This window comes from Neoarius graeffei, chromosome 2 (assembly GCF_027579695.1).
Source record: "Neoarius graeffei isolate fNeoGra1 chromosome 2, fNeoGra1.pri, whole genome shotgun sequence".
Classification (NCBI taxonomy): Eukaryota; Metazoa; Chordata; class Actinopteri; order Siluriformes; family Ariidae; genus Neoarius; species Neoarius graeffei.
In genome coordinates this window covers 56,631,328-56,646,364 of record NC_083570.1, presented here as the reverse complement: position 1 = coordinate 56,646,364, position 15,037 = coordinate 56,631,328, and the positions used below count along the sequence as shown (strand labels likewise).

At 40.7% G+C, this 15,037-nt stretch overlaps 1 protein-coding gene across 3 annotated transcripts in view; it reads left to right on the top strand.

Moving 5' to 3' along the window:
- The window catches only part of myo5c (myosin VC), a 52,199-nt gene extending 39,328 nt beyond the window's left edge, over positions 1-12,871 (top strand). For all 3 annotated transcript variants that reach the window (XM_060914481.1, XM_060914480.1, XM_060914482.1), the window contains 12 exons: positions 91-184; positions 270-333; positions 428-596; positions 679-763; positions 844-942; positions 5,013-5,167; positions 7,778-7,867; positions 8,492-8,642; positions 8,867-9,170; positions 11,079-11,253; positions 11,343-11,423; positions 11,604-12,871. In XM_060914481.1, the coding sequence (XP_060770464.1) occupies positions 91-184; positions 270-333; positions 428-596; positions 679-763; positions 844-942; positions 5,013-5,167; positions 7,778-7,867; positions 8,492-8,642; positions 8,867-9,170; positions 11,079-11,253; positions 11,343-11,423; positions 11,604-11,756 (1,620 nt within the window). In that variant the 3' untranslated portion in view covers positions 11,757-12,871. The remainder of the gene's footprint in view (positions 1-90; positions 185-269; positions 334-427; positions 597-678; positions 764-843; positions 943-5,012; positions 5,168-7,777; positions 7,868-8,491; positions 8,643-8,866; positions 9,171-11,078; positions 11,254-11,342; positions 11,424-11,603) is intronic.
- Positions 12,872-15,037: the final 2,166 nt, after the last annotated feature.

Sequence of the window (15,037 nt, the reverse complement as noted above, 5' to 3'; positions counted from 1 at the left end):
TTGTGACCACAACTGTATCTTATTATGTGAAAATTTAAGCTTGTTAATTTTGGGAAAGTGATTGGGGAAACATTTCTGTGTTGTATGGAGGTGATTCCTGAACTGAAGCAACAAATAACGGCGTTACAGCGTCACAACCATGAGCTGGAAACACAGCAAGAGGAACAACGCACCGAGATGACTGGTGAGCTCTTTACAGGGAAAACACTCCTTCATTATGGTCATAATTGCTTGCTATTATTATTATTTTTTTTTTATTTGTTTGACAGAAAATAACATCAGGGTAACCAATGAGCTTCAGCGTAAGCTTGAAGAGGAACGCTCACAAAACAGGTAACTTCCATGTCTCCATTTTTTTTTTAAATCCTAAAACCATGTTACTGACTGTGTACCAGTATATATGTTGTGTGTGGATTTCTACTTGCAGGCTTTTGGAGCAGAGGAACAGAGAAATTGAGAGAGACCAGGAGGAGATGAAGAAGAGGCTGGAGGAACTAGAGGAAAATCTAGAGCAGCTTAAGAGACTCCAGCAAACAGACAATGAAGCCAAGAACAAACTCAGACAGGAGACCTCACGCCTTACAGCTGAGAACATGGTGTGTGTGCACTCCTGACAACTATATGCAACTAATATTGTCAGTGGTTAGTTTAGGTTTTAGATACATCTTTTGTTCACAGGACTTTGAAGAGCAAATAGATATGAAAGACAGGACCATAAAGAGGCTGCAGGACCAAATCAAAGCTCTTCAGGCCCCAGTGAAGGGTAAGGTGCAGAGCTGGCTGGCTGTGATGTAGTGATTTGGATTTACATTGATAAAAATGTATCAACTCTTTTCTCAACAGTCAGTGAGAAAGCTGGACCAACTGTTCCAAAAGAATACCTTGGCATGCTGGAGTATAAGCGAGAGGATGAAGGCAGGCTTGTGCAGACATTGATACTTGGTAATTTCCACTTCTGCTCATTGCTGTCTGTATGTCGGTAAAATTTACATACTAATCAACATACATGTTATATTAAATTGATTAGATTGACAGCATGTATTAGCTGGTTACAGTGGTGCTTGAAAGTTTGTGAACCGTTTAGAATTTTCGATATTTCTGCATAAATATGACCTAAAACATCATCAGATTTTCACACAAGTCCTAAAAGTAGATCAAGAGAACCCAGTTAAACAAATGAGAAAAAAATATTATACTTGGTCATTTATTTATTGAGGAAAATGATCCAATATTACATATCTGTGAGTGGCAAAAGTATGTGAACCACTAGGATTAGCCGTTAATTTGAAGGTGAAATTAGAGTCAGGTGTTTTCAATCAATGGGATGACAATTAGGTGTGAGTGGGCACCCTGTTTTATTTAAAGAACAGGGATCTATCAAAGTCTGATCTTCACAACACGTTTGTGGAAGTGTATCATGGCATGAACAAAGGAGATTTCTGAGGACCTCAGAAAAAGCGTTGTTGATGCTCATCAGGCTGGAAAAGGTTACAAAACCATCTCTAAAGAGTTTGGACTCCACCAATCCACAGTCAGACAGACTGTGTACAAATGGAGGAAATTCAAGACCATTGTTACCCTCCCCAGGAGTGGTCGACCAACAAGGATCACTCCAAGAGCAAGGCGTGTAATAGTCGGCGAGGTCACAAAGGACCCCAGGGTAACTTCTAAGCAACTGAAGGCCTCTCTTACATTGGCTAATGTTCATGAGTCCACCATCAGGAGAACACTGAACAACAACGGTGTGCATGGCAGGGTTGCAAGGAGAAAGCCACTGCTCTCCAAAAAGAACATTGCTGCTCGTCTGTAGTTTGCTAAAGATCATGTGGACAAGCCAGAAGGCTATTGGACAAATGTTTTGTGGACGGATGAGACCAAAATAGAACTTTTTGGTTTAAATGAGAAGCGTTATGTTTGGAGAAAGGAAACCACTGCATTCCAGCATAAGAACCTTATCCCATCTGTGAAACATGGTGGTGGTAGTGTCATGGTTTGGGCCTGTTTTGCTGCATCTGGGCCAGGACGGCTTGCCATCATTGATGGAACAATGAATTCTGAATTATACCAGTGAATTCTAAAGGAAAATGTCAGGACGTCTGTCCATGAACTGAATCTCAAGAGAAGGTGGGTCATGCAGCAAGACAACGACCCTAAGCACACAAGTTGTTCTACCAAAGAATGGTTAAAGAAGAATAAAGTTAATGTTTTGGAATGGCCAAGTCAAAGTCCTGACTTTAATCCAATCGAAATGTTGTGGAATGACCTGAAGCGGGCAGTTCATGTGAGGAAACCCACCAACATCCCAGAGTTGAAGCTGTTCTGTATGGAGGAATGGGCTAAAATTCCTCCAAGCCGGTGTGCAGGACTGATCAACAGTTAGTTGCAGTTATTGCTGCACAAGGGGGTTACACCAGATACTGAAAGCAAAGGTTCACATACTTTTGCCACTCACAGATATGCAATATTGGATCATTTTCCTCAATAAATAAATGACCAAGTATCATATTTTTGTCTCATTTGTTTAACTGGGTTCTCTGTATCTACTTTTAGGACTTTGTGTGAAAATCTGATGATGTTTTAGGTCATATTTATGCAGAAATATAGAAAATTCTAAAGGGTTCACAAACTTTCAAGCACCACTGAATAAGGGAGGTCTGATGACTCGCCGTTTTATATCTGAGATTTCAAAGCAATGTACGTAAATCACATACGAATTTCTGAATAGTGGGTGTGTGAACTACAGGTACATCAGTCACAATAACTGGAAAATTATTTAATGTTTTAAGGGGAACAGCCTCATAAGTCAAAGTAGTGTCAAATACGGGCAAGGAGAATCAGCGAAGAGGAACAGTGGTCACTAGTCAGAGTTCACTGATTGGGTTAGAGGGACACTTTACAGGATAGTTGCTAAATTTCCCAAATTTACAGCCATACAAATAAACCAGGATGGTGGTGGCTCAATGGTTATGGCACTGAGTTGCTGATCAGAAGGTTGGGGGTTTGAGACCTGGAGCCACCAGGGCTGCCACTGTAGGGCCCTTAGACAAGGCCCTTAACCCTACGTGCTCAACTCTATCCACATTGACCACACATAGAGGTCAAGGAAAAAGAGGTAGATAACCAACCAACCACAACCATAAAAATTAATTGCATGAGCAGTTCTGTTCAGATCGCAAGTTGGCCTAGTGGTTAGCGTGTCCGCCTCTCAGTCAGGAGATTGCAAGTTCTACTTGTGGTCAGGTTATACCAAAGACCATCATAAAAATGGTACCTACTACCGTCTGGCAAGGCACGCTGCAATACATATGCGAGTGGGGAAGTCAAACTCTCGCAGTTCCCAGAGGACTAGCCCCCCCACTATAACCCTAGCTGTATAGGCGAGAGGCCAAAGGCTATCGAAACAGAGATCGGCGCCGCACCCATATGCCTCAAAGAGCTGGTTAGTACTAGGACAGGAGACTGCCTGGGAAGACCAGATTCTGGTGTGAGAGGGATTTTGACTTTTTTGACTTGACTTCTTCTGTTCAGTCTCAACATCATGAGCTTCTCACAGCTGGAATTAGGAAACCGTTTGTATCAGTTGTCTACCTGTAAAGATGGGGTAAGAAGTACAAAACCTAGACCTCTGAGCAATGGAAATATAATATAGTCTGAGTCAGCTTTCATCATATTTCCTACATCTAGCCAAGTGAAAGCCAATTGAAGCCTCAACCATTAATGTCTGCTACCAACGGTTATTTACAGTGGAAGATGAAAAAAATCTTCTTGAAGAATGGTCCATCATAATACCTCAAATTATTCAGGACTTCTGGCAGAATTCCAAGAACGATTAAAGCTGTTCTGGAGGCATACAGTGGCCCAATTCCTTATTGTTTCCTTAAAGGGATAGTTCGGGATTTTTGACATGAATCTATATGGTATCCCCGTCAGCAGTGTCGTGCATCCACACTGACTTACCCCCGACAGTGTTCTGTGAGCTTAGATATTGTACAGTGTTGGTCAGTGCACAAGTAGTTCCGGCAGGTTTCCTGGGGTCTGCAAAGTAACACGTTTTTCTTCTCAAAACAGCTCGTGTTCGAATGAGTGATTTATTAGCATAACAAAACCCTTGTAGTCCAAAAAGTCACACCTTGTAATTGCTTGGGGCTACTTTCTCTCAATAGCGATCAGTGCGCGCTGTCACTGTTAACAGTTGTGTGCGAGCTAGCCAACAACTTTCATTAGTTGTTCGACAGTGTTTAGCAGCAGCAAATTGCTTTCCTCCTCAGTATACAAGTGCGCTTCCATGGCAGGGAAAAATAAACTACCACTGCTGCCTATGTAGTGCCCTATTTATACAAATAGGAGTCATTCAGGATTCAGCCATGACACGGAGCAAAAACATGGCTGAATCCTGAATGACTCCTATTTGTATAAATAGGGCACTACATAGGCAGCAGTGGTAGTTTCTTTTTCCCTGCCATGGAAGCGCACTTGTATACTGAGGAGGAAAGCAATTTGCTGCTGCTAAACACTGTCGAACAACTAATGAAAGTTGTTGGCTAGCTCGCACACAACTGTTAACAGTGACAGCGCGCACTGATCGCTATTGAGAGAAAGTAGCCCCAAGCAATTACAAGGTGTGACTTTTTGGACTACAAGGGTTTTGTTATGCTAATAAATCACTCATTCGAACACGAGCTGTTTTGAGAAGAAAAACGTGTTACTTTGCAGACCCCAGGAAACCTGCCGGAACTACTTGTGCACTGACCAACACTGTACAATATCTAGGCTCACAGAACACTGTCGGGGGTAAGTCAGTGTGGATGCACGACACTGCTGACGGGGATACCATATAGATTCATGTCAAAAATCCCGAACTATCCCTTTAATATTATTATTAATGTTACAAGTTTTCATTATTGTGTCCACCCTCTGTATATGCTGCTATTAATAAATAACAGAAAATGAAGAAACAACAATGATTCTTTGTGAGTTGTCCGGTTTGAAGACTGAATATTTGTGGTCTGCAGAGCTGAAGCCAAGGGGAGTAGTGGTGAGTATGATCCCCGGGTTGGTGGCCCATCTGCTTTTTATGTGTATTCGGCATGCTGACTACCTCAATGATGGAGAAAAGCTGAAGTCCCTCATGCATGCCATCATCACTGGAATCAAACAGGTCACCACGGTAAGACCTCCTGATTGCTCTTTAGCTTATATAGTGCCCTCCAGAAGCGCTGGTATACTTCATTAAAATGAGCAAACATTAATGCATAAAAAAATGATCTGTACCCTTATAATTAATATTATATGACACATGCTCTGGAGAGAATAACAGCACTGAGTCTCTTGCTGTAATGTCTAGCAAGGCTAGAGATACACTTGGAGGAATTGTGATCTATTCCTCGATGCAGAACATTTGAACCTCCGTTGTATTCTTAGGTTTGTGCTTGTTAACTCAGGCAACAGGATTTCTTTAGGGACTGAAAAACTGAGCTTCTCACTATATAACATGCGTTTTGTTTATGTTGATTAGGAGTGTGTTTGGCTTCATATATCACTGCAAAAAATGGCCTTTCAAAAATAAGAAATAAAAGATTAAAACAAAGCATATTTGCTTGAATCAGGTGAAAAAAAATCTGCCAATGGAACTAGTCAAATTTGACTTGGTAAGATTTCTTAAAGTAAGATGAAAAATCTAACCTGTTTTTAGATGAAATAATTCCAAAATAAGATTGAGGAACTTATTATGCGAGATCTGATTTAACTCAAAATAATCAAAATAGTTCTTATAACAAGATCGTACTTCTTACATTTAGCCATTCAAGTAATTTTTATTTATTTCATTTTAAGGGTATTTCACTTAAATTCATGACAAAGTCTTAGCAGTAAAAACTGAATTTAAGATAAATATACTAATATTAGGATTGTTCAATTCTACAACTAAGCATTGCTAGCTTAAAAGATTCTCCTTTTGTGACCTGTAATTAGTAAAATACTCTAGATATGAGACCAGAGACTATCTTGAATCAAGTTGACGACACGTGTAGCATTGCAACAAGTTTATTTTTTTTTCCCATTTCAACATTCAAACATTAAAACATCTCTTAAGATTCCACTTCCCCAGGACCTCAGGCACCAAAAAAAAAGTCTACGCATTTTGACTCAGTGCTTACACAACGCCAAAGCAACAGTGCATTTTGGGGGCACTGACTATTCATGTGTACGAGGGGTTTACAAGATCAGGCACAAAAAAAAAAACAACACTGAACTTAACTCACAGCATTCCAAAAAGACCTCACTAAAACGCCCTCCACTCACTCCTAGCCTTTTTGAAGGCACTTGTCTGGTCTAGAGTATGTACAGCATCTAGAAGGAGCTCACTCTGAATGACTGAGAAAACAGTTGCAGTAAACTTAGGATCTGTAAGGTGGAGTTGAATTGTAATGAAAGACTCAAAGATTTCAGTAAAGTTCATTTATTCCCAAAACAAGCATACTTTTTTTTTCTTGAAACAAGATGAACCGCATTTGACAAATGTCCAAAATGTACTTACTTGTTTTAAAAAAAAAAAAACTTGTTTTATTTTCAAAGGTGCTCCAAATAAGACTTTTTCAAGACATTTTGTCTATACAAGATTTTCAAGATGGACTGTCTAAAAACTAGCCTTTCTAGCTAAATGAGGTTTTGCTTGTTGGGCAATTATGTCTTATAATAAGGGTGGCTAGATGTTCTGACTTGAAAATAGACAAATAAACTTCCTAAGATTTTTATTTTTTGCAGGGTAGCCAGGTTTGAAGCTTCTATCAGAGGCACCCAGAGCAGAAATGTCCCGATGATATTTAGCAGAATTCATGATGCCATCAATCTTCACAGCAATCATCACAAAACACCCCAAAAGCATCAATGATCCATCACTACATTTTTATGTTCCAATCTTTTTTTTTTTTTTTATCCTTCTCATATGCAGTCTCCTTGCTGATGGCATGCATGACCGAAAAGTTTTTTATACTCCTGCTCCAAAGGGGAGGGGGGGTATACTGGTTTACCTCTGTCCGTCCGTCTGTCAAACGCTCTTTTTCTCAGCAACCACAAATCATAGCCACTTGGTACCAAACTTCAGCTTGGGGTTCTATACCGTGTATACCGTTTTCAGGTCTGTCGCACATCGACTTCCTGTTTACCGACTGAATGTATTTACGAAACATATAGGGTGGATTTTGACGCTATTTCAAGAAGCAAAATGCTATTTCAAACTGGCAGTTTACCAGGATGCTATTTGAAATCCCTGGGGAAAACACTGCTCTTTACTTAGTTGTTTTAGGGTTAATTATTTGTTGAATTAAACATTCATAATAAGTGTCCTATTCCTTCGATTGCTTGCATTCTGATATAAGCGAGAGCGGGAAGATATGCGAGTGAGCAGCAGCTCACAGTTGATTTTTTTTTTTTCCTCATCTGACCACAACACACGTTACCAATGGTTGTTCTTGTAACATTTGAAGTTCAGTTGCTGCATTTTGTGAGATGATCCCAGGAAGAATCGCCATCAAATTTATACCCCCAGGGGAACAAGAAATAGTTAAAGGCAATAGAGTTCCATTGAAAATATGGATATTATAAAGAGAAATAGTTTATTTGAGTGTAAACTTTATTTCATGCAATCATTTTTGCTCACTTTTATGAAGCATGTCAATAATTCTGAAGTACACTCTGTTATCCTGTATTACCTAATGTAACCACCAGGAGAAGTAGTAATGAAGATGATGATGATATCAGCTTGTCCTCCTGTTTTCAGAACCATCAGGAAAATTTTGAGATGTTGTCCTTCTGGCTCTCCAACACATACCACCTGCTCAACTGCCTCAAACAGTACAGTGGAGAAGAAGTGAGTAGAATTAATAATTATTCAACGAAATCAAGTCGTACATGAGCTGATAGCTGATGAGGCGCGTAGTGCCAAGTTGGCTATAAGACATGTACGATGAGATTGAATGGAATAACTTTTATTATATCCACATTTACTGGATTTCAAGAAACTGAGCACTTTTTTCTTATTTTTCTTTTTTGCAAATTTGATAAATAAAAACTTTATACGGGCAGCACGGTGGTGTAGTGGTTAGCGCTGTCGCCTCACAGCAAGAAGGTCTGGGTTCGAGCCCCGTGGCTGGCGAGGGCCTTTACATGTTCTCCCCGTGTCCGCGTGGGTTTCCTCCGGGTGCTCCGGTTTCCCCCACAGTCCAAAGACATGCAGGTTAGGTTAACTGGTGACTCTAAATTGACCATAGGTGTGAATGTGAGTGTGAATGGTTGTCTGTGTCTATGTGTCAGCCCTGTGATGACCTGGCGACTTGTCCAGGGTGTACCCCGCCTTTCGCCCGTAGTCAGCTGGGATAGGCTCCAGCTTGCCTGCGACCCTGTAGAACAGGATAAAGTGGCTAGAGATGATGAGATGAGATAAGTCCTCTTAGAAATATAGTTAGAAGCTAAAATCCTATTCTTTAATCCATAGGAGTTTATGAAGCATAATACTCCTCGGCAGAATAAGAACTGCCTGCAGAAATTTGACCTGTCCGATCACAGACAGGTCTTCAGCGATCTTGCCATTCACATCTATCACCAGTTTATCAATATGATGGAGGATGCCCTGTTCCCGATGATCGGTATGTTACTAATGGTCTCTTTTCTATCTCTCTGTCTGACCTGAGACCAGTCTTGTTTAACTCCTTAAAGCGAATATTTCTGGAGATGCTGTTTTATCACCTCATGCATTTTAACATAAATGTAGGTCCTCTACCGAATCTTACTGAAAAAAATAAATGGTGATGGTTAATGTCCAGTTATGCATTATTTTGTGCCATATTGGTGTGTCTCTTTCTCACTCCAGTTCCTGGGATACTGGAGCATGAGAGTCTGCAAGGCATCTCAAGCATGAAACCCACAGGTTTCCGTAAGCGCTCCAACAGCATGCTGGGAGATGGGCTCAGAGAAGGTGAGGGCCAGAACTACAGTATCTCCTCTATCCTACAGCTGCTGAGTGATTTCCACAGCTGCATGGCACAGCAGGGCATGGATCAGCAGCTGCAGGGTCAGGCTCTCCGCCAGCTCTTCTATCTGATTGGAGCCACCTCACTCAACAGCATCCTCCTCCGCAAGGACCTCTGCTCCTGCCGCAAGGGCATGCAGATCAGGTAATTGGGGTTAGGAAAGAAATAACTGTATAGAACTACAGTGAAAAAAGACTAATAATTGGATGTTTTGCATTTGTAATGCAATGCAGTGTTAAAAAATGCCATGTGTATGAAACACTGAGCAGACAGACTTTAAAGGAAATACGCAGAACCATGGCCTCACTTTTTGTTTATAAACGTACTGAGACCTCAAGAATGGCACAGGAATAGTTTTAAGCATGAACAATAAATCTAATAGAGTAATTTTTATGATTAAAGTGATTCATATAGGTAGCGGTCTGAGTGAATGACCTTGACGTCCATAATGTCACAGCAGGAAGTCTATCGGTCTCATCGCCATTTCCGCTATACTAAAACACAGAGCTGACTGCAACTCCGATCCTCCATTTTGAGCTAATTTATTGCCATGCCACGTAGATGTGTTGCTGGCGGGTGCAGCAACACGACAGAAGGTGGATTTACGTTGCATTCATGGCCCAAGAATGTTCAAACTGCAAAGATTTGGACGCATTTTGCGAGAAGTTCACGGGCATATTGGGTGCCTACGAAGTGGTCTCTCCTCTGCTCTGCACATTTTACTGAAGACTCGTACGAGACCTCTGATCTGTTGAGGAGCGTTGGCTATAAGCCCGGATTGAAAGAGGGTGCAGTACCAACAATTAAATAAAACTACAAGAAAAGGAAAGTATTTATTTATTTTATTTTATTTAAAAAAAAGGAAAGTAAGTTCAGTTGCACCAGTTCTCCTGGAGTGTGCGCCGATGGTTGTTGGTAAAACCCAGGACGGAACGGGACATGACACATTATCGCTTGGGCAGTGACCTCCCCGCGGTTGTTGCTAAAACTGTTGACATCCCGTCCCGGGTTTTAGTAATTGCCTGAGCTGAGCAGTAATGGCGGAGTACTCAGTATGGAGAAAATGGAGAAAGAGTGGCCCGGCCGTCTGATTTCTCCGCTGGATATGCTTGCCTCAGCAGCAATATCTTGCCCTTACGTGGAAGAAGCAAATGAAATGGAGAACTGAACGAACAACTGAAAGTCAGATTGTTTTTCAAAACAATCGGCCACAAGAAGCGAGAACAGACGGGTAAGCTCCGACTCTCATTTGGATACAAAACAACAAAAACAACAACACTCGTTGTTTACCTGCATTTAGATTAATACATGTAACTTGTATTGTGTGTTTAAGTTACCGGTATAAGATTATTTAATTTAATTCAGAATGTGATTGTCTCAGTTCATCTGATTATTTAATTAGCCTTTTACGTTTTATCAGTGAAAATGCATGCATGTACATGTATGTTGCATAAGTTATAACACCTATCCTGTTTTAATGAGAGTCAACCCACAATCAGTGAAGTCGAATCAGTCTTAGTTGAGCAAGTCGGTAACGGGATTTCTTACTTTCACCATAAATTTTTATTGATATGACTTTGGTCTATAGCTGTAAAGGCCTCGGCCTGAAAACCGGTTACCGCTGTGACGTCACACGCTCAGGGCTGGCTGGCTCAGCGGGGCAGCTCGAATACCAACTTTGCAGTCGATTTTAACTCTCAAAAATTAATATTTTTTTATTCCCATTTAAGCAGCATACAACAGTCAAGGATGGCGATACTATCCACTCAGAAATGTATTTCAAAATAAAGGTTCTGCGTATCTCCTTTAAGGAATACAGAATGAGAAGATGGGATTATTGAGCATAATTATTAGTATGTTTTCAAAATCATTTTATTTCACTGTAATCCTTTACCAGTGTTTGGACAATACAGGTTTATTAGCTACTATATGCCTCTTTGGGATAGTATTCAAATACCATTTTTGCCATAGACTCTACTGTATATGTGAAGAAAAACTTATATATATATATACACGGTGTGTGTGTGTATATATATATATATATATATATAGGTGTAATATCAGTTACTTGGAAGAGTGGCTGAGGGATAAAGGCCTTCAGGGCTACAATGTTATGGAGACTCTGGGGCCGCTGTCCCAGGCTGCCTGGCTCCTGCAGGTGAACAAAACCACTGACAGTGATGCAGCTGAGATCCAGCAGAGATGCCATGAACTCTCACCGGTTCAGGTGCAACAGATGTCCTCACACTCCTCCATTCTCATTGCTGCTGATTATTGTAATTTATGTTTGCTCAGTTTTCCTCTGTGCATTTTCAGATTGTGAAGATCCTCAACTCGTACACTCCCATCGATGACTTTGAAAAGCGAGTTGCGCCATCTTTTGTGCGGAAAGTTCAGGCAAGTTTGTACATTCCTTCTTCTGACTGATCATGTGACCACATTTTCCAGTTATTGTTAGTTTAGTATTATTTTTCATTCTATTAAAAGTAGAATTTGTGTAATCAGAACTGATTGTGAATGTGATGGAGAGCCTTGGCTATTTGGTCTGTTTTTGTTTGGGATTCTGCTTTGTAACAGGCACTGCTACAGGAGCGTGAGAGTTCCACTCAGTTGATGATGGATGTCCAGTATCGCTTCCAGGTGACTTTCCCTTTCTGTCCATCCACACAAGCTCTAGAGCTCCTGCAGGTGCCCAACAGCCTTCACCTAAGCTTTGTCACCCGCATATGAGCCCTGACTTGGACCGACTGCAGCATTGAACTTCCTCGGCTATAAACATGCTTTTTATGAAATAATCACTGTTTTTGATTAACTAACATTTTCATGTGCAATTCATCACGTTATTTTAGACTTGGTGCCATACAGCATAAATATTATGTGATTTTTTTTTCTGACTCTTTGAAGTATGTTTTTTTTTTTTTTAAATATACAAAAGTATTTCTTTGGAAGATTTCCAGCAGCAAATTACTCATAAATGAACAAAATGTACATTATATTGGCAAATGTTTTTGGACACCTGACCATCACACTGATGTGCTTGTTGAACACCCCATTACAATGTCCCACTTTACTGTTATAAGAACCTGTACTATTCTGGGAAGGCTTTCCACTAGATTTTGGAGCATGGCGATGGGGATTTTGTGCTCATTCAGAGTCATTAGTGAGTCCGGGTCATTTGAGTTCTCCCAATTCAAGTTTTGCAAACCATGTCTAAATGGCGTTTGCTTTGCGCACAGTTGTCATGCTGGAACAGGTTTGGGTCTCTTAGTTGCAGTGAAGGGGAATTATAATCCTATAGTGTGCATAGACTGTACTTTTGGCAATCCATCCATTATCTGTAGCTGCTTATCCTGTTCTACAGGGTCGCAGACAAGCTGGAGCCTATCCCAGCTGACTATGGGTGAGAGGCGGGGTACTCCCTGGACCTCATCGCAGGGCCGACACAGAGACAAACAACCATTCACATTCACACCTACGGTACGTTCAATTTAGAGCCACCAATTAACCTAACCTGCATGTCTTTGGGCTGTGGGGGAAACCGGAGCACCCGGAGGAAACACACACACACACAGGGAGAACATGCAAACTTCACGTAGAAAGGCCCTCGCCGGCCACTGGGCTCGAACCCAGAACCTTCTTGCTGTGAGACAACAGTGCTAACCACTACACCACCGTGCTGCCCTACTTTTGACCATATAGTGTATTTAATATATATATATGATGTATTATGTAGTCACCTGAATCACATAAAAGTGTTAGAGACTAAGTATATGATATTATTTATTAACCAGTTTAAACGTTTTGGCTAATAAAATAATTTGCACATTGTATTAAATAAATCAGTTGTTACCTTTGCTTGTATTCCTGTCACCATAGCAGCCCATAAATATTCATTGACGTCTGTGTGTATATATGTATGTATGTGTGTGTGTGTATGTAGATAGATAGATATGTACAGGTGTGTATGTGTGTGTGTGTGTGTGTGTATATATAATATTATACACACACAGTGGTGCTTGAAAGTTTGTGAACCCTTTAGAATTTTCTATATTTCTGCATAAATATGACCTAAAACATCATCAGATTTTCACATAAGTCCTAAAAATAGATAAAAAGAAGCCAGTTAAACAAATGAGACAAAAATATTATACTTGGTCATTTATTTATTGAGGAAAATGATCTGATATTACATATCTGTGAGTGGCAAAAGTATGTGAACCTCTAGGATTAGCAGTTTATTTGAAGGTAAAATTAGAGTCAGGTGTTTTTAATCAATGGGATGACAATCAGGGATCTATCAAAGTCTGATCTTCACAACACATGTTTGTGGAAGTGTATCATGACACAAACAAAGGAGATTTCTGAGGACCTCAGAAAAAGCATTGTTGATGCTCATCAGGCTGGAAAAGGTTACAAAACCATCTCTAAAGAGTTTGGACTCCACCAATCCACAGTCAGACAGATTGTGTACAAATGGAGGAAATTCAAGACCATTGTTACCCTCCCCACGAGTGGTTGACCAACAAGGATCACACCAAGAGCCAGGTGTGTAATAGTCGGCGAGGTCACAAGGGACCCCAGGGTAACTTCTAAGCAACTGAAGGCCTCTCTCACATTGGCTAATGTTCATGAGTCCACCATCAGGAGAACACTGAACAGCAATGGTGTGCATGGCAGGGTTGCAAGGAGAAAGCCACTGCTCTCCAAAAAGAACATTGCTGCTCATCTGCAGTTTGCTAAAGATCACGTGGACAAGCCAGAAGGCTATTATCAAAATGTTTTGTGGACGGATGAGACCAAAATAGAACTTTTTGGTTTAAATGAGAAACGTTATGTTTGGAGAAAGGAAAACACTGCATTCCAGCATAAGAACCTTATCCCATCTGTGAAACATGGTGGTGGTAGTATCATGATTTGGGCCTGTTTTGCTGCATCTGGGCCAGGACGGCTTGCCATCATTGATGGAACAATGAATTCTGAATTATACCAGCGAATTCTAAAGGAAAATGTCAGGACATCTGTCCATGAACTGAATTTCAAGAGAAGGTGGGTCATGCAGCAAGACAACGACCCTAAGCACACAAGTCGTTCTACCAAAGAATGGTTAAAGAAGAATAAAGTTAATGTTTTGGAATGGCCAAGTCAAAGTCCTGAGCTTAATCCAATCGAAATGTTGTGGAAGGACCTGAAGCGAGCAGTTCATGTGAGGAAACCCACCAACATCCCAGAGTTGAAGCTGTTCTGTATGGAGGAATGGGCTAAAATTCCTCCAAGCCGGTGTGCAGGACTGATCAACGGTTACCGGAAACGTTTAGTTGCAGTTATTGCTGCACAAGGGGGTCACACCAGATACTGAAAGCAAAGGTTCACATACTTTTGCCACTCACAGATATGTAATATTGGATCATTTTCCTCAATAAATAAATGACCAAGTATAATATTTTTGTCTTATTTGTTTAACTGGCTTCTCTTTATCTACTTTTAGGACTTGTGTGAAAATCTTTTTTTTGAAATTGTATCTTTATTTGGAATGGACAGAAGAATACATCCGCATGGCATCATTAATAGGAATACAAGCAAAAACCATTCCAGTTTTTTGTGTTTAAACCAGGAAGGGCGTAGCACTCGCCGACATGGTCAATAAGTCCACAGAATGAAAAGTCGTGAAGCCTGGGTCAGACTTTATTTGTCTCTTGCATGACCCTTATTCCTTTAACCCAAGATTGGGCAAGATTTGAGTCACAGTTGCCTGTTGGGAACATGGTTAACTTCTTAAGGCCCAGTCTGACGAAGTGTGTAGGGCCAGTGGAGTACACACGTTCTCCTGGAAAGCATCCTGGAACATCTCAGTTAACAGTAAACAGTTAGTACAGAACTATATACAGAAACAGTTGGTGGGGGGGTCCCCGCTGCTGCCGACATAAAAATAAACATTCCTTATCAAGCAGATCAAATGATTAGGGTACAACATAATATTGCCAGTGAGATCAGGTAAAGTCTGCTCTCGTGGG